The 23165-nt window shown below is 41.3% G+C and overlaps 1 protein-coding gene across 1 annotated transcript in view; it reads left to right on the top strand.

Moving 5' to 3' along the window:
- Positions 1-23165, top strand: part of ryr2a (ryanodine receptor 2a (cardiac)) — an 801439-nt gene that overhangs the window by 455749 nt on the left and 322525 nt on the right. The window contains exons 28-29 of the mRNA XM_063055593.1: positions 9210-9418; positions 13413-13765. Coding sequence (XP_062911663.1) covers positions 9210-9418; positions 13413-13765 — 562 coding nt within the window. The remainder of the gene's footprint in view (positions 1-9209; positions 9419-13412; positions 13766-23165) is intronic.

Raw genomic sequence — 23165 nt, forward strand, 5'->3', positions numbered from 1 at the left:
TTATGGCTCAGTCCTCTAATCCAGACGTCATCCTGATAAACCTGATTTGCACCTCGACCACAGCCTCCATATCTTTCCTACACTGGGGCCACCAGAATTGGGTGCAACACTCCAGATAAGAACAGACGTTTTAAAACTGCAACATAACTTCCTGACTCCTCAACTAAGTAAAGACAAGCATGTGATCTGCCTTTTTCACTGTCCTATCAACTTGTACAGACACTTTCAGGGAGCTATGGACTCTCTACATCAGCATTATGAAGAGATCAGCCGTGAAAAGTGCACTGCCCCTTTATATTTGGTTTCACACTAAATGCAATACCTCACACTTAGCTGAATTAAACTTCATCTGTCATTTCTCCAGCCATATCTGAAAGGTATGATGATCTACTATCCTGCTGTATCCTTTGCCACTCTTCTGTGCAGTTCACAACACCAGCAACCTTTGTATTGCCTCTGAACTTAGCAACATGCTAACCATGTTTTCTTCCAAGTCATTTACTTATGTCACAAACAGCAGAGGTTCTAATTTGGATTACTGCAGAACATCTCCAATCATGCACCTCCAGCCCAAATACATCCCATTAACCATTAACCTCTGTCAAGCAAGTTCTGAATCCAAATGGCAAAGTCACTGTGCATCCCTGACATCTCAATCATTTGGATTAAGTTTGTAAATAGCAAAATGTCAAATTTCCTGGCGGAATTATTTAAAATTTATACACTCAGAGGATAGTTAACCTTTGGAATATTATACCCCAGAGGGTTGTGGAGTCTCTCAAAGCTGAGACTGATGCATTTTTGTATATTAATAGATATTGAGATAGGGCAGGAAAATTTTGTTCAGTTATGATTTTGTTGAGTAGCAGAAAATGATTGAGTGTCGTCTTGTATTTTTTCTAGCTTCAATTTACTCTCAAATTACTCATAGCCTTAAATTCTGTTTTATACCATGGACATGAAAGTTGCTATTTAAATGTGCTAACATTCTCAGGATCAGAGGTAGCTTCCTTTACTCTATAAGTGTTCACTCCCCATTGCCCAGGTGCAGGAAATGATGGACAGGCACTGATAGGGAACAAAATCTACCGACCTCAGCACAGAATCTATTCTGGTTTGGTCAATCCAGCCCTGTCCCAGGTCTGCTTCAGGTTTCTGCCATATGTCATGAAATTTGTCATTTTGTGGCTGCAGTATATTACAATACACTATAATAAGAAGACTAAATTACAAGAAGAAATGTATATAATATATTGTTAGTAAGCAGCTCAAAAAGAGAGCAAAAAAATCGTGAGGTAGTGTTCATGGGTTTATTGTCCACTCAGAGATCTGATTGCAGAGGGGAAGAAGCTGTTCCTGAAACAGTGAACATGAGTCTTTAGACTCCTGAATCTTCTCCTTGACGTAGCATTGAGAAGAGGGCATGTCCCTGATGATGAGGATCCTCAACGATGGATGCTTGAGGCATTGTGTTTTAAAGGTGATCTTGATGCTGGGGAGGCTAGAGCCCATGATTGTGCTGGCTGAGTTTACAAGTTACTGCCCTTACTTCAGTCCTGTGCAGTTGTTCATCCATGCCAGATTTTGATGCAACCAGTCAGAACAATCCCCATGGTACATCTGTAGAAATTTCCGAGAGTCTTTGGTGACTTGCAAAGTTTCCTGAAACTCCTAATGAGTATAGCCCATTGTGCCTTCTTTGTAATTGCATCAATGTGTTGGACCCAGGATAAACGCTCAGAGATATTGACATCCGGGAACTTGAAACTGCTCACCCTTTCCACTGCTGATGAGAACTGATGTGTGTTCCCTCAACTTCCCTTTCCTGAAGTCCACAATCAATTCCTTTGTCTTAAAGATTGTTGTTGTGACACCACTCAACCAACTGGTTTATCTTGCTTCTGTGTGTCTCCTCACCATCTGAAATTCTGCCAACAATAGTTGTGTCATCAGCAAGTTTATAGATGTTGTTTGAGCTGTTACTAGCCTCGCAGTCGTGTGTAGAAAGAAAGAGCAGTGGGCTAAGTATTCATTCTTCAGGTGTGCCAATGTTGATTATCACTGACTGGTCTCCTGGTGAGGAAGTCAAGGATCCATTTGCAGAGGGAGCTCCAGTGGTTCAGGTTTTGGAGCTTGTTGATTAGAACTGAGGGTATGATTGTGTTGAACGCTGAACTATAGTCAATAAAAGGCAGTCTGATGCAGATATTACAATCGTCCAGCTGATCCAAGGCCGACTGGAGACCTATTGTGGCGATAGGCATGCCTTATTTTTTTGAATAAGACAATAGGCAAATTGTAGCAAGTCCAGGTCCTTGCTTAGGAAGGAGTTGATTCCGGCCATGACCGACCTCTCAAAGTACTTCAGTATAGTAGGTGTGAATGCTTCTGTGTAATAGTCACTGAGGCTGCTCACCCTGCTCTCCTTGGGCACCGGTGTGATTGTCGCCCTTTTGAAGCAAGAGGGACCCTCTGACTGCGACAGTGAGAGATTGAAGATGTCCTTGAAAAATCCTGTCAGTTGTTTGGAATAGGTTTTCAGGGTTTACTTCATCAGGGCCCGGTGCCTTGTGAGGGTTCACCGTCTTGAAAAATATTCTGACTTTGACCTCCAAGACAGAGATCACATCGTAATCAGGTGCTGCAGTGATTTGTGCATGTGGAGTTTTATTCCCCCTTTCAAAGTTGAGCTCATCTAGGAGTGAAGCATCACAGCCATTTATGATGTTATGCTTCACTTATAGGAAATAATGGCCTGCAAACCCTGTCAGATTTTGTGTCTAACTGCATCAGAATAGTTTTTATGTTCTTAAAACAGCATTTTGTAAGTCGCACCTGGACTTCTTGCATAGTTATGGATCACTGGTCTTGAATTCTGCAGATCTAGCCCTCAGCAGACGAAGAATCTCATGGTTCATCCACAGATTTTGGTTTCAGTATGCCTGGTATGTTCTCAAAGGCATACACTTATCCACACAGATCTTGATGAAGTTGGTGACAACCTTGGCGTATTCATTCAGATTTGAAGATGAATCCATGGACATTGTCCAGTCCACTGACTCAAAGCAGTCCTGTAAGTGCTCCTCCGCCTTCCTTGACCTTACCTCCTTGGTCCTCATGACTGGTGCTGCAGTCTTTAGTCACTGTATGTACACCGGGAGTAAAGTTCTGCAGTCCTGTACCGGTCCTGCAATCTTGCTTTAAGGTCTTCAGTTTTATTTTCTAGAGACTGTACATTCTCCAGTAGGATAGTCAGGAGTGGGGGTCTAAGGCCTCTGCATTTTTAATTGTATTTGCAGACCTGCTTGTCTTCCTCATTTCTGTTTTCTTAAAGGGGAAGTGCACTTGTGATCCAAGTCTGCAGTCCGGGATCTGCCAACATCACAAGATTAGAGTATTGACAGATTTTTTAAACGGCTTAAGACTATGTTGCTGACCAAAGAATCCATGGCTATGACCCGTATTTCAGCTGTAGTAATCGTAAATGAGAATATTTGATGATTCCCATCGGTGCTGCACGCAGAGCGTTGCCACTTATTGGCGCACCTTGGTTGGCTAAAGCTCCCTTGCTTCCCCCATCCACCATTCTAAATTTGAGGAGTCGCTCAGACTAAAAGAGGGAATTGGCTTTAAGACTAAATTCAGGATGTTGGTTTTGTTTGTAGTTGGTTGCATGTGTTCTGCTGAACTTCGCAGGCACACTATGTTGGCGCCACTTGTGGGTTTCCCCACTGTGTGTACGTGTGATTAATGAAAAACTCAAAATCTGAGCTGGACTCCAGCTCTTCTCTGCTGGTTTGCAAACGCACATCCAAATTTCTCAAGAAGGAACTGCTTATTGAGGTGGAGAATCCAAAGCTTCTGTCGGAAATTTTTCAAAGAGCTGTCATCATGTGCTTCTTGTCTGTCTTCGACAGCCACCCCCCCACCCCCACACCCACCCAGTTGGTTTGGTATTTTCCCCTATAGGCCCTTAAGCTTGTTTCATTTGATTCTGAATCAGATCAGTTCAGTCTGTTGTTATATACACCAGGATGCAATGAAATTCCTTTCTTGCCCGCATGAAACTCACAGAGTAAACATGGTAATAATAAATGCAACAATGACAGGCGCTAACAGCAGAATGGTGCAAAGATTCTAGTACAAATCTGAAGTAGTGCTAAAAGAAATGCTGACAATAATGGGGTAACTGAGAGATATGCAAGTACACTGTATTTCCTGGTGGCATTTGAAGCTTATTCTTAAATCTGTTTCCATCACCTTCTCCTTAGTGTGTTTAATATCACAAAACCTTCCAGAAACAATCCAGAAACACTTTCAGTGAAGTACTTAAGTGGATTTTCATGAGGACTTACTTTTTTTGGAATATCTTAGTGCATGAGAAGAAATGTGTTTTTTCCACCCTGCAGAATCATTCTGAGGTATGTTATCTGGTGGGAGATAAAGTCCACCTCCAGGTGCCAGTGAAAAATAGGAGGCATAGGAAATGATCAAAGAGATGTGGAAAACAAATAATACAGTACACAGAAGGAAAAGCAGTAGGCAGTAATGGACAGAGGTGGAGGAGAGGGAATGAGATGAAGAAAGAGAGAAGCACTTAAAAGTTGGAGACTTGATCAATACCTGCGGTAAGGAAGAGTAAACTTGTCAGAAGAATGCAAGTTCATCAAACAACAGGCATAATTTGAGTGGGCGATAAGCAGAGACAGTGAAAGGAAATAGAATTAAATAATGAAGCTGAACACTGCGTATGCTGCAATCTAAAATTAAAACCAGAATGGTTATATTGTGGTAATGTCAGAGCAATGTAGGATGGAGGTGACTGTGTAATTCCCCTGTCACTTGCACTTGGCGATCACACTGCTATATGCAGTTGAGGTCGACTCGATACACATAATTTGTACTTGCTGCAGGTTGAGGACAATTACACGCATTTTCCTGGAGAAATTGCTCTGCTTTTATTCAGGAAAGTTGATGTAATTTCTGTTTACTCCACTCTTTAAATAGACTTTGTTTTCTGAGTAAATTGACATGTTGGCTGCAAGTAGGCTGTTTGATTTGAATCCTACACACTGCCCCAGCGTTCCTGCAACTCAGTAATTCAAATGGTATTGTCATTAACCACTCTGAAACAGAAAATGCTAGAAATTCTCAGTGGGTTAGGCAGTATCTGTGAAGAGAGAACTATACCGAGGTCAATAACATTCCATCTCAACTGTTGAAAGGAGATCACCAGCTGCTGATTATGGACCACCGTTGCATGTTCTTTCTGCACCAGGGAGAGTGAAGTTTTAGCGATGACCGTCAGATTGACATTGTGCAGTATGAAAGAAATGAATTATTCAAAAGCAAAGTATTATTTGCCCTGCCAAATCCTTGTAACGAGCCGTATATGAACATGGCTACGTTGTCAATATACACCAGAAAAATATCAATCAATTAATGAAAAAAACCTCTTGATTTTCAGAACCTGGAATTGTGGAACTGTTGAGGTGACCTAGGAGGACTGAGAAAATTTAAAGTTTTTGTTTACCAATGAGCTCCGTGTTTTTTATAGCTGTTTATTATAGTGGTAATATTTGATATATTGGAAGGCTAGAATGGTAAAGTCAAGGAGGACTGGAGATCAAATGTTTAGACTGGATGGGCCAAACGGCCCATTTCACTGCTGTGAAATTTTACAATATTTCAAGTTCAAGTTTAATTGTCAGAACCAGAATCACTTTATTGCCAGTATGTGAAACATACCAGAGTTGATTGTGGTTCAGTGCCAAGCATAAAACAAAGGACAATACCATGACAGACAACGCAATACCAACCAACAATTTACAAAACAATAATGCAAACACCATGAGCAATCAACAATTAGCACAAAGGTCAATAAGTAAACTTAAATAAATGTGAACTTATGATTATATTTAGTCATATGACATATGACTAAATAACTATCGACAGGACAGGGAGAGCAGGAAAGACTCATTTAACAGATGTTGTGCAGGGACAGTTAGGCTATTACACCTAAGTGAGGTGTGTTGAGAAGCTGGATAGCTGCAGGAAAGAAGCTTCAGAGATGAGGAGCTGGAGGAGCCCGTTTGCAGCCCCCAGGAGAGAGGCACCGGAGTCAGTGCTGGGAGGGTGGTGATGGATGCGTACCGCCTCCCTGATGGCAATTTGGTGAATGTGTGACTGCGAGGGTGGGTGGATGGATTATCATGAGTAAAGCATTCCTCCGAGGCCAAGGTACAAACACAGTACAGACAGTCATGCGCAGCACAAGGCACATATAAGATAGCAGTATACATACATTCACGCAAAAAGTAAGTTCAAGTCCCTGAGTCCATGAATGTCGTCAGTAAAAAGCAAGCCCGCAGCAGTCTGCAGACGAACGCAATCCTGTTTGTCTTCCACTGAGCAAGCACTGGAGTGCAGCTCTGACACCAATATGGATGTCGCGCCACACTGCCTCCGGGCACCGACTCCGACGCCTCTCACCTTGGGTCTGCAGACAGGTGACTCTGTGGCATGTGGCCTGGTCCTTGCTACAACCAAGGTCACACAGCTCCCCCCCGCTGTTATTCCTGCCAACAAACCAGTGAACCAGACCTGCAGCATTCCACATTACCAATGTCCACCAGGGCCTTGCAATCACAAGAAAATTACTAAGACAATCACTCACTGTTTGACTGAAAGCCACCTTTGCACACTGACGCCAACGCCTCTCTGTTGTAGGCAGCAGCACAGTCCGTGCCAAGCCCAACTCCTCCAGCTCCTCCGCTAACGAGCAGTTCGCTGATGGGGTTGACCGCTGTTATACCCAAACTGCATTTTGGTGAATGTGATCACTTATGGCCCCTGTCCTACCTGTTTGCAGGCAGAGGCTAAAGAGCAAAGCTCCAGAGATTAGGACAACAAAGAGGTGGTTACAGCAGGCAGACGAGTGACTATAGTATTTCTTTGAGTCCATGGACTGGACCATGTTTGAGGACTTATCTGTGGATCTGAATGAGAACACCATGGTTGACATGGACCTTATTAAAACAATTGTAGGTGAGTGTGTCCCCACAAAATCATTCAGAGTCTTCCGCAACCAGAAGTCCTGGATGAACCATGAGATCCGCAATTTGATGAGGGCCGGGTTAAAAGCATTCAAGTCTGTTGAGCAAGAAAGTTACAAGAGGTCCAGGTACAGTCAACAGAAAGCCCTGTTACTGGTGATGTGGCAATTCTGGACTAAACCTAAATCAATGAAGGATGCTCAACAGTTGTATCGGGGCTTGAAGATTATCACCTCTTACAGTATAAAGTTAAATCTAATGACAGCAGAGCTTTGCTTCCAGTTGAGCTCAATTCCTCAATGCTCACTTTGACCGTCAAAACATAGAAGAACTATCACCAACTCCCACATCCCCCAACAATCCTCTGATTTTACTCTCTGAGGCTGACGTGCAAGCAGGCCTCAGGAAGTTCAACCCAGGAGAAGCGTTTGGCCCAGATGGGGTATGTGGCTGAGTACTAAGAACCGGTGCTGATTCAATTAGCTGGAGTGTTCACTGAGATCTTTAACGTCTCACTTCGGCAGTCTGAGATACCCACCTGCTTCAAACAGGCTTCAATTATACTGGTGCCTAAGAAGAACGTGGTAATTTGCCTCAATGACTGTCATCCAGTAGCATTTACATCGGCAGTGATGAAGTGTTTTGAGAGTTTGGTTATGAAACATATCAACTCCTGCATGAGAAGCGACTTGGATTACAGATGCCATCTCATTGGCTCTCTCTCAATCCGAGAACATTTGGACAGCAAAGATGCATACATCAGGATGCTCTTTATCAACTACAGCTCAGCATTCAATACCATTATCCCCTCACAACTAATCGTTACATGCAGTTCAACTCTTTGAGTGATGATGCAGAAAGTTTGAAGTTAATAACTCATCGGAGGTGATTGATAAGTTCGTGGCCTAAGGTAGAAGGAGATGCATTATTAACTTCAAACTTTCTGCAATATCACTCAAAGAGTTGAACTGCATGTACATGTAATGAGAGCTGTATATCTCATCTCCTTCTACCTTAGGCCATGAACTCATCAATCACCCCTGCCGTGGACACTTTCTGGAGGTCCAAGATCCGTATGCTCCACGACTGCTGGACTAAGTGTGTAAGTGTAGGAGGGGACTATGTTGAAAAATAAATGTGCTAGGTTTTCTAAAATTGACTCCTTCTACCTTAGGCCACAAACTTATCAATTATCCCTCGTAAGTTGAGATGGTGCAGTGAACCTGAACTAGATGCATTTTCTCTCTTTTCCTGTGACTGGGAGAGGTTCAATGCCCGTTAATTTTGAGTGCTTCAAGGGAGGCATGTGGAGACCTTAAAGTGTATGTCGTTGGTCTCCAGTGATCATTCTGAAAATAGAGTTCTTTTGTCCTGTTGTGGTCTATGCTAAAGGCAGCTTTATTGCTGACCCAGCCCTGTTCATAGAATCTGCTGGGAGCATTACCAAAATTAAATTAACTGACCTTGAATGACAGAGCAAGGTCAACTCACAACTCCACAAGTATAATTATGGAGCTGCTGAATCACAGCCACCGAGGCGGACATCTTCAATCAAGCTGTAATTAAGTGCCGTGAGAAATATCCAAAGACATTTGAGCATAGGAATTGTTCACAATTTGTACATAAGGTTATGGCAGTAGCAGCTGCACGAATCCATACCTTTTAGTCATATTGTGATGCTGTAGTTATCTGGGTGGGAGACAAAAGATCAGAGAATATATAAATTGTGAAGAGATCAGCCAGAATCTTACTGAAATGGAGATGAAGTGAAGGGTCTCGGCCCAGAACGCTGACTCTTTACTCTTTTCCAAAGATGCTGCCTGGCCTTGTGTTTGTGTGTTGCCTAGGAAGCTGAAGAAACTGTGTGGCCTAGTTTTGCTCCTGTTTTTAATCTCGTAAGCTGTTGTAAACAAAAAGGAAGGGTTTTGATGTTGGTCAATAATACAGGATCTGTTCTACAATGGCCCTGGGCTCCATTACCACTAATGTTAATGAAATTGAAAAATTGGAGTAATTTTTTCTTAGCAGTTGATGTGCCATTTCCACGCTGTTCCAACTGTCGCCTTGTAATTGTGTCCTTTCTTCACCATGTATTATTTTCAAGGCTGCTATAATATATTGCTGCCATGTTATTTTCTTCCTTTTGCTTTGCAGGGTTTATTCCAGTGTGCAGCTTAGGGCTCTCTCAAGTTGGCAGGATGAACTTTGGCAATGACGTCGCTACGCTTAAGTATTTCACCATCTGTGGTCTGCAGGAAGGATATGAGCCCTTTGCAGTGAACATGAACAGGGACATCACGATATGGTTTAGCAAGAGGCAGCCCCAGTTCATCTCTGTGCCCGCAAACCACGAACACATCGAGGTAGGGGTTAATGAGGAAATGCAGAATTATCGAGGAATGGGGAAGAGTTAGGATGAATGTTAGCTGGTTCAGTAAAGTTGTGTGTATGTAACCCAGTGGCAAGGTGCCTCTCACATTGATACTCGTTGGCTTTGAATAAAATGGCGACACTTTAGAAGTACTACGCAGCTCAGTTTTTGGATCTCCTGCCTGACTCCTTCCCATTGTGCAGGTGATTCTCCTAACAGCTTGCAATAATTCAGTGATCCTAAAGAGGTGGCTGCATGGGAAGTGGTATTATCACCTGATGTAGTTTCTGAAAGTGAATGCCAGATTGCTGAATCAATGTTTGAATATAAGACCATAAAACAGGAGCAGAATTAGGCACTTGGTTGATTGAGTCTGCTCTGCCATTCCATCTTGGCTTCCCTTCTCACTGTAACCTTTGACACCCTGACTAACCAAGAACCTATTACCCTCTGCTTTAAATATACTCAATGTATTGGCTTACACAGCCGTCTGTGGCAACGATCGCTCTTATCCTACACAGTAGTGTAATTGAATCCACAGACTGAAAAACAACATAGCTGAGGTATATGAACTGATAATGGCCTCAGTAAAGTTAATAGCAAGGTCTATTTTCCAAAAGCAAAGGGGTCCAATACAAGGGTGCAAGGATTTAAAGTAATTGGTATAAGGATTGTAGAGCAGGAGTATTACTTTCTAGAGTGAATCTATTGCACAAAAGAGATCCTTTTCACCCAGAGAATAGCTGGGTACCAGACCTGACTATCTTAGCAGGTGATAGAAGGCAGAAAATTTCAATCCCCTTACACAGAACTTGCATGCGTCCTTGAATGTACAGGGCTATAAAACTTGTGTTATAAAGTGGGAAATGTTTGGATGAGTCAAATGACCTCCTTTAGGGCTGTAAATTTTCTATGATTCTAGGAACCTGTTATGAGTGAACCAGTGGGAATTTTCCTATTATCTGTTAGCATGTCCAACTTTAATTAATTTTACAGTGTCTGAATTAGTTAAAAGGTAGTTGTTAGGTTTCAGTAATAAACTGAAGTACTGCTTCTAATTAGGTGTACATTTTTGACCCGAGAGCAGATTGCCATGGGGTTTCTATTGTTTAACAGTTGTTCCTTAAAGAAGAAAACCTCTTATCCTCTTTGTGACTGCAGATCCATAGCACTGTTTTTGACTCTAAACCTTTCCCTGAAATGCCCAAGCAAGACATTATATGAAAAATCAGTAAAACTGGACGAACCAGTTCGTATCAACCGAATTATCTAGGTTGGGTTGCTCTATAGAATCCTCCTAACACAAAGTACATTTATTATAAAAGTATGTATACTATATACAACCTTGGGATTCTTTTCTTCATACGTAGCCACAAAACAAAGAAACTCATGAAGGCCCATTAAAAAAAAGACCATCAAACACCCAGTGTGCAGGAAAAATACAAATTGTGCAAACAATAACATTCAGAGCTGAAGTTCATGAAAGTGAGTCCACAGCCTCAAAGCCAGTCCTCACTGAGGCCAATCCAAACAACATTCTTGAAGATTCACATTACCATCCAAACTGCCAGCCTTCTATGTGGCTATCTTTTCCCTTTGTTAGCAGAGACTCACCAATCAGAATTGGTACTTAGAGTTATTAACATTGACTCAGGAGTCAAATAATTCTTACACCTTTAGGTTAGAGCCGAAGAAACCTTTGTACACTGTCTTCTCTCAACCAATGAAGCAATATTTCACAATTCTGAAGCAAACCTGGAAGAAACATTTAGCATAGCAAGGGCCTGGAATGTAATATTCCTTGGCCACTGTTAACAGTACTCCAAGAGGACCACAGCATTTTAGTAGGGTTTGGAGGCTTGTGCGCTTCAAAGACCCGGACAGTTATGTTCGCTAAAATCGGGACTTTTTGTTCAGTCACCCATACCAAACTGGTCAAAGGGCAGAGGCTAGACTAAGAGTGGCCCACCAGTCCTCCAGGTTCGAAGGTTCAGCTTGGGGGCTAACACTCTGACTGGTGAAAGCAGAACTGTTATGAAAACAGCAATGAAGAATCCTTCCACACCTGAATGTAACGGTATTCCTGAGTGTCCTCCCGGAACTTGCATATCTGACAGTAGTGAAAACCAAGCTACTGACACGATGAAGGAAGCCCTGAACACCACCAGAGATGGAGGATCTTTATTGCTGCCCTACATGCCAGCAGTGTAACAGGCAGTAGAAAGGTACTGTCAAGGGTGACTCAGTAGCCTGAAGTAGGTCAGTCCTGAAAGATCCAGTTGTCAGGGAAGGTTTGTGTGACTACTAGTATGAAAACCAACCATGAGGGGGAGAAAAATACCTTCATGATCTTGTCCTCACCAGAGTAACTGTTGAATATTCAACAGTTCATTACCACATTGACAGAAGTAACCAGGGTTCAGTCCTTATGGAGATGTCACTATGGCTTTTCCCTCAAGATGTCCTCCATTTTGCCCTGTAATAAGCCACAAGCTAAATAGCTCTAACATTAACAGCAGCTGAAAATTGTGTATCTGGGAAGAAATCTGAGCTTTCAGCAGCATCAGTATTCTGCCACACCTCACTCGAACATCACCACTGAACCTGCTACAATGAACGGTGCTGAAGTGAACACCAGCAGGTGTTTAAAAAAGAATTTTGAAGTTCAAGGCTGACTGGATACTGAAGAGCGAAGCTATCCCACAACTGCAGGGTCAAGTCAAAGCACTGCAGTTCTGTCACATCCAGTTGTCCAGAGGAGAGAGATAATTACAGAGTTATCAGGAGGAGGCCTCATCACAGAAAGGACAGAGGCCAGTGAGAAGTGCAGAACGAGAATCCATCTCAGTCTGCTCCCACAAGTCGCCTCGAAGCCAGCTGTCGCTCATTCATTCATTTCACTCGATATTAGGAAATGACAGAATTTACTGTCATATAAATAGCAGAGGCGATGAGGCAAGGCCACACCTGCAACTAGTGCCAGACGAGACTTTCCAGAACAGCTCCTGTTCATTCAATTCCATTACTATCTCTGAATCCCCATCATGGATAGCCAGCAGGTCAATAGTGGCGAATAATTTAACAGTAAAAGCAATATTGGTTTTCTTGTTACATAAACAGTTAAGAGGCTGGATGTTCTGTAGCAAGTGATTAATGTCCTAATTCTTAAGAACAGAGAAGAAGGAGCATCTGCTTAGTTTCTCAAACCTGGTCCATCATTCCATGCAATTTTGATGGATCTGTCCATCTAACTCCATATTCCTACTTATGCCATAAAAATCCTCAGCACTTAGTTCACAAAAGGCTATCAACTGAACTTAATATAAAGTCAATAATTGACCTGACGTCAACTTTCATTTGCCATTCTTACACACTGTGCAGTAGATGTATCCACAAACCTCATTTTTGGATGACCAAGATCTAATATGTGGATTTCTGCTTTTTCATCCTGAGTTCCCCAGCCAGTGAAATCATTTTTTTTCTTTTTAAACCAACTGGTTTCCCCTTACCGTTTTAGAAACTTCCTGTCAAAGTCAGCAGTTCAAAAAGACACTCACTTCAACTTTATTAAAAGCAAATTGAGATGGACAATATCTTCTTATATTGCCAATCATGCTGACATCCTGTGATAGAGTTATGAAATGAAAATAATACCACATGAGGGAAGCTGACTGTACACGCAAATGCCATCAGCAAGTCCTGTTGCGGTAAATATTTTATAGTCAGTTCCATGTAGGTTCCAAGGTTATTTAAATAAAATGTCAGTCCAAATATTTATGACCTGGTATTTGAAAGTAAACCTACAAGTAAAATGTCTAGTAGTCATTCAGAGTAAATAAATGCCATTATTGTTTGCCACAGGAGGCTTATTTTGATCGATAGATGTATCAATCCAAGTGTACTGTTGTTATATGTTGTCTTTTATGAATTTAAATGTCAAAATCAAGGATTTATTTGTGAATCCTCCTGTTGCATATCTGTACCAGGTGATGAGAATGGATGGCACAGTCGATAGCTCACCCTGCTTGAAGGTCATACAAAGGTCTTTTGGCTCTCAGAACAGCAGCACAGACATTGTATTCTACCGACTGAGTATGCCCATTGAATGTGCAGAGGTGTTCTCCAAAATGCCCATTGGTGGTCTGGCAAACACCAACATACTACCTCAGAAAAATGAAATTGAGGACTATGATGCAGACTCTGATTTTGAGGTTCTAATGAAGACGGCACATGGGCATCTGGCCACAACCACGTCAGAGAAAGAGAAAGAAAGTACCAAGGCAGAATTCAATAACCATAAGGACTACAATCAGGAAAAACCTTCTCGGCTAAAGCAGAGGTGAGTGGTAGCGTGGTTCCTGCTGGTTACAATTTTGACTGGGATGTTTGCACACTGTCATCTCATTTTTGGCAACCTAAGTTGATTCTTTTTGAGGAGTTGTGAAGAAATGCCTGTACTACTATCACTCTTGGGATTGAGGGTTCTTTTATTTCATCACCATTCTTTGCATTCTTGGGTGCAAAGGAGACCAATGTTGAGTCTACTGACTCTGCCCCAGATAGGTCAGAAAATGCTGAGGGGTTGGCCAGCAGCAGGGATTTGGTATCTTGTGGTGTATGCCTGATACTATTTACTTCTGTTTTCTGTATGCTCTTGACAAATGGACTTGAGGCCCTCAATGCCTGGTTGAATGTTCCTTCACCATTTTGAGCTGTCAGTGGCCAGGGCTTTCCATAAATTGATGGGGGTATTACACTTTCTTGAGGGAGACTTTGAGAATGTCATTGAATCATTTCCTTTGTTAACCTGGTGATCTCTTGTTGTGAAGAAGTATGCTGGATCAGATACCAAATAGCAACATTCTGTTGGGCATTTACCGAATTAGAATCAGTTTTAATATTACTGACGGATGTTGTGAAGTTAGTCACTCTGTGGCAGCTGTACAGAGTAATGCATAAAAATATTATAAACTACAATAATATATAGGGGTCTCTCTCTCTCTCTCTCTCTCTCTCTCACTCTCACTCTCTCTCTTTCTCTGTTTATTTATTTATAGATATAGATATAAAATTAAATAAATCGTGCAAAAAGAGCATAAAAATAGCGAGGGCAGCATTCATGAATAGGTTCATTGTCTGTTTAGAAATCTGATGGCAGAGGGGAGGAAGCTGTTTCTAAAACATTGAGTGCGTGCCTTCAGGCTCCTGTACCTTTTTACTGATGGTAGCAATGACGGATGGCACTTTTCTGAGGCATTGCCTTTTGAAGATGTCCTCGATGCCGGGGAGGCTGGTGCCCATGATGGAGTTGACTAAGTTACAAACCCCTGCAGCTTTTCCCAATCCTATGCAACGTCCCCACCATACCAGATGGTGATGCAGCCAGTTAGACTGCCCTCCACAGTACATCTGTAGACATTTGTTTTATTATCTTGTGACATACTCCAATTTCTCCAAGTATAAACCAACTTGTGGCAAAGTGGCTGATCGGAAAGGAACTTAAAGGTGATAATTTGTTGAAGAAGTGTACTATTTCCCTGGTTTACACATAAAGGAAGACGTATTTCAGTTCGACATTTCCCTTTTCTGGACTTCTTAGCATTGGTTGGTCATAGTTTTTCTCTCTCTTTCTCTTGTTCTCCCTTGATAGATTTCCATTCTTATTGCTTATTGATTGGAAGTGTTTGGAAGGTACTGATGAGAATGCCCCTGTGGCTTTGACTCTGGGGTGCAATATGAAAAGTGACAGGCTCTTGAGTTCATTATTACCCTAGTTCACGAATTGGGGTGATGAGGAACCTGCACAGAAGATGAAATGAGGCCTGGCACAGACAACTTGTGCTCGTATTGACTGGGAGGGTAGACTTGAGGGGCTGTGATTTTCTTGTGTATGTCAACTAGGTGGTGAAATTACCCAGATAATGCTTGAGGAGTGTCCATATCCCAAGAATAAAAATATTGTTTACTCTGTTAAAATTTGAATGATGTGCATTCCAGGTAAATCACAGAATCATGGCATAATTATCACCAGGGGTTTTCATCTGTTGGGCATTGTATGTTGAGGAAAAGATGATGCACAGGGTATCAGATTAAATAGATGACAAACAGTTGGTTACTTGCAGACCAACTTGAATGCAATGGTGCTGTTTCACTCGGAGGAGCATAACATTTTAAAAGTGGAAAATATTTTAAAGGACAACATTTCAACATTTCCCTTTGTATTTTTCAGTGTTTGTAGTTACCTCATGTATCTGATAAAGTAGCCACTAAGTAGTTCATAATCTTCTGCTGCTGTCAGACATCCACTTTAAGGTTCAACGTGTTGTGCATTCAGAAATGCTCTCTGCACACCATTATTGTAACATGTGGTCACTTGAGTTATTGTAGCCTTCCTGTCAGCCTGAACCAGTGGCCTTCTCCTCTGAAGTCTCTTGCATCTTTCTCTATAAACTCTTGAGACTGTTGTGCATGAAAATTCCCAGAGATCAGTAGTTGCTGAGATTAGGTAATAGAGCATTGACGATGACTCCTCGTATGGTGACAAAATATTTGCAAATGACTTGCCCAGATTGGAGAACAACTCAACCCGAAGATCAACCACCTGAGCTAAACATTTTCCCAATTATTTCCAACAGACTTGATGGGCCAAACAGCCTGCTTCTGTGTTGTGGGGAAACATAAGAAGAAGTTCTTTAGGTCTTGATGTTCTATGTTGCACATCTTGGAAATATCAAGTCGTTAACATTGGTGCAAGGACTAATGTATATCAGGATTCTGTGGAATAATAGTGAACTTTACATCTACGAGTGTAACTTAATACTGTGGATAATCATGACTACTGACAGCAGTGAGCACAATCTGACCAAGCTTTAAAATGTTTTATTCATTACTGTGTTAGTGCTTCCGCGGTAACTGAATGGAAGCATTTATCAAAATGTATTTTGAGAAATTTTCCCATTTATGGAGCTATCATGTGCAGAGATTAAAGAAGTGAAACGAGTAGAAATGTTGAACTGACTGTTTTAAGCTGATTGCAGTGGGAATGTGATATCAGCAGAATGCTGGTGAAAGTTACATTCCCTTTAACGATACATTATGCAATTTGACTCTGTTGTCTGGTATACACCAGACTTGACAGATGTCCAGTTTACCTGATGTCAGCCCAGGCACTCCTCCAAAACTGGCCCTCCATTGCGCTGGTCCTTACCTTTCCCTACCCCACTCGTCATGGGCTCATGAATTCCATGTGAAGAGCTGATTACTGCAGTGAGTGGTTGGTGAAGTGTTGAATCAGCGAGGTTTTATGGTCGGATGCTTTTTTTTATGTAGGGTTGGCATTTCCTTTCTTGACTTTCCTTTGAGGAAGTAACCAGTTTGGCTGGAAGACCAAAGGAAAGCTTGATATAAGGTGTTGAAGATTGTGAAAGGGCTTCTTCGGTGGAGAAAAGAGTTCCACTTATTGGGAAGGTCAGAACAAGACAGTCACATATATATCTGGCCAGGAATCTGGGAGTATCTTGGGGAAAACACAATGGGTAGTAGAAGGAGGCAGAACTATGAGGGAGGTGATAGGCAGCCCCTTGGTATGAACATAGAATTCTCCAACTTCCGGTAATTCCCTCCCCCTCCCTTCCCCTATCCCTATTTCACTCTGCCTCTTCCCCCAGCTGCCTATCACCTCCCTCATAGTTCGACCTCCTTCTACTACCCATTGTGTTTTCCCCTATTCTTTCTTCACCTTTCCTGCCTATCACCTTCCTGCCTCCCCTCTCCTACCCCTTTATCTTTCCCCTTACTGGTTTTTCACCTGGAACCTACCAGCTTTCTCCTTCCCACCCTCCCCCCATCTTCTTTATAGGTCCTGGGCCCCTTCCCTCTTCAGTCCTGAGGAAGGGTTCTGGCTCGAAACGTTGATTGATCGTTTCCACGGATGCTGCCCGACCTGCTGAGTTCCTCCAGCGTGTTGTGAGTGTTGCACATGAAAGAGTCTAACTGGTGAATTCCTAGTGTGTCTGAAATAGCACAGAAATGTTCATAATCACATTTCACTCTAACAAGAGCCTCTTCAACAATCTCCTCCAAATGCCTCTTGGGTCTCTCAATCCAAGGGGGAAATAACAGATCACAAATAAATGTCAGCCTTGCCAATCACGCCTACATATCAAAAATGAATATTTTAAGATACTAATTTACACTTACTCAGTATCCAGGTTGTTTATTTGTTTATGATTTTGTCAGTTGCTTCATTCAGCTTTGATGTGTCGATCCATCCATTGCTGTACAATTTTTTATTAACACACTGCTCCAATAGCTTGGTAACTTATTGCTCTGCCTGTTGGTGTGGGGATTCATGAATTCACTGTTGGCCACTCAGTATTTAATTTGCAGTTGCCCCCCTCTCATGTCAATCATTTGGTTTCCTGGTACCTGTGCTCTACCATGTTATTTATAATTTGATACTTGTCATTCCAATGTACTTTATTCATTCAGTGAATTTATTAGGTTCTCGTGATTATTGTTTTAATATTGCTGCTTTCTAGGGCTCAGTTTTCCATCATATACTTGCCTGGCCCGGCTATGGAGGGTTGTGATTTTGGCATCCAGTGCTCTTCTATTCAGGGCTAATTAATGTAACAATCTGATACTCTTTGTCTGCATCTGTGATGAAGGAGCCAATTGCATTTGCTTCCTGTCATTTAAACTACTGAAAATATTTAGAATCATGTTGGGTACAGAATAATTGAGTCTAAAAATTCTAGCGCCTGCTCCTTCGTACAAAACCATTTAAATGATCCATCTTCTACTGTGATTCTCAGTCGAGCTGGAAAACAAAGAGAAGGCTTAAAATTGTGGCTGTATAGCTCCGCCATAACTTTTTTAAACTTAACACATTCTGTCGTAACTTCTGATGAAAAATCTTCAACAATATGAATCGTCTGACCTTGGTAGTCAATCATACATTTTCCATGGGCATCACGAATCAGATGGTCCTTTACTTGAAATTCATGGAAACGTATAATGACTGATCTTGGTTTTGATTTTGAAGTTGATCGGTAGATAGGTGATCTGTGAGCATGATCAATCAAAGGCAGAGACTTTATAATATCAGGGAATAATTCCATCAAAAGGTTTGTGAAGAATTCTTCAGGATTATCTCCTTCCGTTTGCTCTTTAAGTCCCAAGATTCCTAATTTGTTTCTCCTACTTCTGTTTTCCAAATCAATAATCTTCTGTCTCAGTATTTCATTGGACTTGGATTGTTTTTCATACAGCTTTTGCAAATCATCCATTCTCTTGTCCAGTAAAGTAATAACCGCTTCATGTTCCTTTATCTTCTTATCAAGCTTGGTTAGAGTTGCTTGAATATTATCTAATTTTGTACCTATTTGTTTAATTTCAACGCTGATTTGTTGCAAATCAGCCGACATTTCTTTTCTGAGCTGTTGAAACTCTTCAGTAAGCTTTTGAATAGCTTCCAAAGCTGCTTTGGCAGTCATAGTAATGAAATAATCCGTCTAACAGTAGTATTTCAAAAGGTTGGAGACAAAAGTAAGTAAGTTAGGAGCACCAGCAGAGAGTTGTTACTCCATCAGTGGCCACCAGGCAAATCACAGAATAATTGAACGTACTGCTGCATCTCGAGTCGGGATAATCTCATGAAAATTTTGGAGACATAAACACAGAGTATGCACCCATTTATTCCCATAAGCTTCCCATAGATCCTATGACATTCCCACACATTGGGGACAAGTTGTAGTTACTGACTAACATGCTATTCTGCACGGCTTTGACACTTAGGAGGAGGGGACCACATGATAACTATGTAGATGACATCCAAGGTCAGAGTTTAATACAGGTCCCAGCAGTGTTAAACTCTGACCTTCGATGTCATCTACATAGAGTTATTATGTGTTATAACAGCTGGTTTGAAAGTTTGCTATTGGTATTATTGACACATGTACCAACATACAGTGAAAAGCTTGACTTGCATACTGTTCATACAGATCAAATCATTACACAGTGCATTGAGCAACAATAAGTTAAAACAATAACAATGCAAAATAAAGTGTAAAAGCTACTGAAAAAGTGCAGTGCAGGTAAACAATAAAGTCCAAGATCATATTGAGTTAGATTGTAATGTCCATCTTATCATACAAGAGGGCCACTCACAAATCTGATAAGCAGGGTGATATTTTAGACAACCTGTGGCAACAGCTGAAGAGAAAGCAGGAAATTGTGGCCACAGGGCACATATCTGCCTTTTGCAAGCTGTGGTTTTATCGGGAGGCTATCCCTGTCCGGTAAGACCATTGCCAGCCGTTTTGCTCCCTGTGGTCAGTAGTTAGACTGGCACCCAACAATCTAGCCCAGTTCCTTCCTGCAGACAACAGTTTATGTCTGCAGTTTCAGTCAGTCAGTGGATTAGAGTAGCTGAAAACAAAACAGTGACACCACAGCCTGACCATATGCCTGGTTGCACATAATGCAGGTTCCTGAAAGTGAACTTACCTTAATGTTTGGTCTTTCCTTACTTCAACATGCAACCACTGTGTGAATGCCAGTATTGTATCAAGCAGACTTTTCTGCGTTCCAGACCTGTCTTCGTGCTTTTGTGTGGTGTCAGTTTCCATCCTCTCTGTTGTATATTTAATATTCCAATAATATTTGAATAATATTGTAAATATATTGCTTGATTGCACAGTTTTTGTTGTTTACGTAATTCATTACAAATTATATGTAGAAGTATGTGAATGGCACATGTCGTTATGACATCGTGTCTTAAGTGTGTGCCTCACTGAAGATAAAAGTGAACTAAGGACACGTTATCCCTGGCTCCATGTTTTTCTTTCAATTAGTTTTAATGTTTTAGGGTTACAAAACATAACAGTGCCAGCAAGTATGATTTAAAATTAACCCAAGATGACTACCTCCTTGTTGAAGCGCAGCGAGATGTTTGATTTAAAAATGCGTAGCATGTTTTCTTCACAAGTGGAGAAAAATGATTGAGCTAAAAAAATAGTGCAGCACATGGTGTCTTTGGAAGAGTGAGACAGTCGAGTTAAAAAAGGGAAGAAAATGGACGAAATTCACAGGTTCATAAACTATGACTACTGGGAGATAATAATCATAAATTTTTAAAAAGAGCAGAAATAACTGGCTACATCAGAAAGATAAGGATGTTTGATTGCACAGAAGATAAATGGGTATTGTATATGGAACAATTGTGCAATATCTTAAAGCAAATGGAATAGCCAATGAGAAACGAGTGACTCATTTGCTGAGTGCAATGGGTGGAACAGCATACAGTTTGCTTAGAAGTTTGATTTCTCCAACCAAACCAGCTGAAATGAGCTTTGCTGATATTGTGAAAGTAATGCAAAAACAAATAGAGCCAAAACCATTGTTGATTACATAGCGCGTTAGATATAAGAAACCTAAAGGCATAAGAAGTGAAATCAAAAGATAAGGGTGTCCATTTCAGCATACATGGCTGAATTGAAGAAATTGTCTGAGCATTGTCTGTTCAGTGATGGGCTTCATGATGCACTGAAAGATTGTTTACTTTGTGGAATCTTACAAGAAAGTATTCAAAATCAGCTCCTAACTGAAGCACAATTCACATTTGAAGAGCAGTCGAAATCATTGTATGGATGGAGACAGCTGACAGAGAGACAATTGAGTTGCAGTCAGGAATGACAGTGAGTGAACAAAACTGCAAAGTCTAAACAGAGGCCAGTCTGGCCGAACAAATTGTATTACCGTTGTGGCAGAGGCTCATATACACCAGAACAATACAGGCTTAAAGGCAAAACTGGCAGAAAATGCAACGAAGTAGGATATATACAAAAAGCATGTTGGACAGACAAAAATAAAGGGACAGTGCAAGGAAGAGAAAAAGAATGAAATGTCAAGTTGCAGTTTCAAAAACAGCATGGATCTGCATGCTGTTGATGAAAAATCTGTTAATGTTGAGAGTGTCTCAGGATTGGGTCACCCTGTGATGTAAATATGAAAACAAATTAGAGACAGGCAATATGGCTTACACCAGAAATGAACAGCAAATTAACTAAAATGGAATTGGACATTGGCTCACCTGTTTCAGTCATTCCACAAAATAAGTTTAAATGCCATTTCAAAATCACTGAACTGAAGCCTGCAGATATCCACCTGAGAACTTGTACTGGAGAAAAGATAACTCCTGTGTGGGGGGTGGGGGGCACATAAGAAGGGTAATGTCACAATTGTAATGGGGGACTTGAAAATGCAAGAGGTTTGGGAAAATTAGGTTGGTGTCGGATCACAAGAGTGGGAATTTGTTGTAGTGCTTACATGATGATTTTTAGAGCAACTTGTGCTGAAGCCTACAAAGGGACAGGCCATCTTAGATTGTGTATTATGTAATAACCTAGATCTTTTTAGGAAGCTTGATGTAAAGGAAACCTTAGGGGAGCAGTGATCATAATATGATTGAATTCATACTGCATATTAACAGGGAGAAACATAAGTCATGTGTATCAGTATCACAATGGAATAAAGGGAATTCCAGAGGCATGAGAAAAGAACTTGCCCAGGTGGTTTAGAAGGGTATACTGGCGGGGATGACAGCAGAACAAAGATGGCTGAAGTTTCTGGGATAGATCACAAGGCACAAGATAGATAAGCCCCACAGAAGAAGTAGTTCTCAAATGGCAGGGTTAGGTAACCATGGCTGACAAGGGAAGTTAGGAACTGCATAAAAGCCAAGAAAAATGCATACAAGTTTGCAAAAGTGAGTGGAAAGTTGGATGATTGGAAAGATTTTAAAATTCAACAAAAGGCAACTAAAAAAGCTATAACAAAGAAAAAGATGAAATATGAGGGCAAACCAGCCAATAATATAAAGAAGAATACTAAAAGTTTTTTCAGTTATGTAAAGAATAAAAGGGAAGTGAGAGAAAATTATGCTGGTGAAGTAGTAATGGGGGACAAAGAAATGTCAGATTAACTTAATAAGTACTTTGCTTCAGTCTTTTCTGTGGAAGGCACTAACTGTATTCCAGAGGTCCATGAGTGTCAGGGAACAAGAGTGAGTGCCATTGCTATTACAAAGGAAAAAATTCTAAGCAAACTGAAAGGTCTTAAGGTGAGTAAGTCACCTGGACCAGATGGACTCCATCCCAGAGTCCTGAGAGAGGTGGTTGAAGAACTGATGCATTGGTCATGATCTTTCAAGAATCAATTGATTCTGGCATGGTCCTGGAGGACTGTAAAATTGCAAATGTCACTCCATTTGCAATTGGGAAGAAGGAAAAAGGGAGGAAATTATAGGCCAGTTAGCCTAACCTCAGTGGCTGGGAAAGTGTTGGAGTCTATTATTAAGGATGAGGTTTCGGAGTACTTGGACACAAATGATACTCATGATAAATAAGTGAAAGTCAGTATGGTTTGAGGTGACAGGCAGGGTGGACAAAGGAGAAGCAGTGCATGTCATTTACGTGGATTATCAGAAGGCATTTGAGAAGGTGCCACACATGAGGCTGCTTAACAAGATAAAATCCTGTGATGTTACAGGAGGATTACTGGCATGGATAGAGGAATGGCTGACAGGCAGGAGGCAGCATGTGGGAATAAAAGGGGCCTTTTATGGTTGACTGCAAGTGACTAGTGGTGTTCCTCAGAGGTTACTTTTCACATTGTTTGTCAATGATTTAGATAATGGAATTGATGGCTTTTTGGCAAAGTTTGCAGATGATATGAAG

The sequence above is a fragment of the Mobula hypostoma genome, chromosome 8 (assembly GCF_963921235.1).
Source record: "Mobula hypostoma chromosome 8, sMobHyp1.1, whole genome shotgun sequence".
Taxonomy (NCBI): Eukaryota; Metazoa; Chordata; class Chondrichthyes; order Myliobatiformes; family Myliobatidae; genus Mobula; species Mobula hypostoma.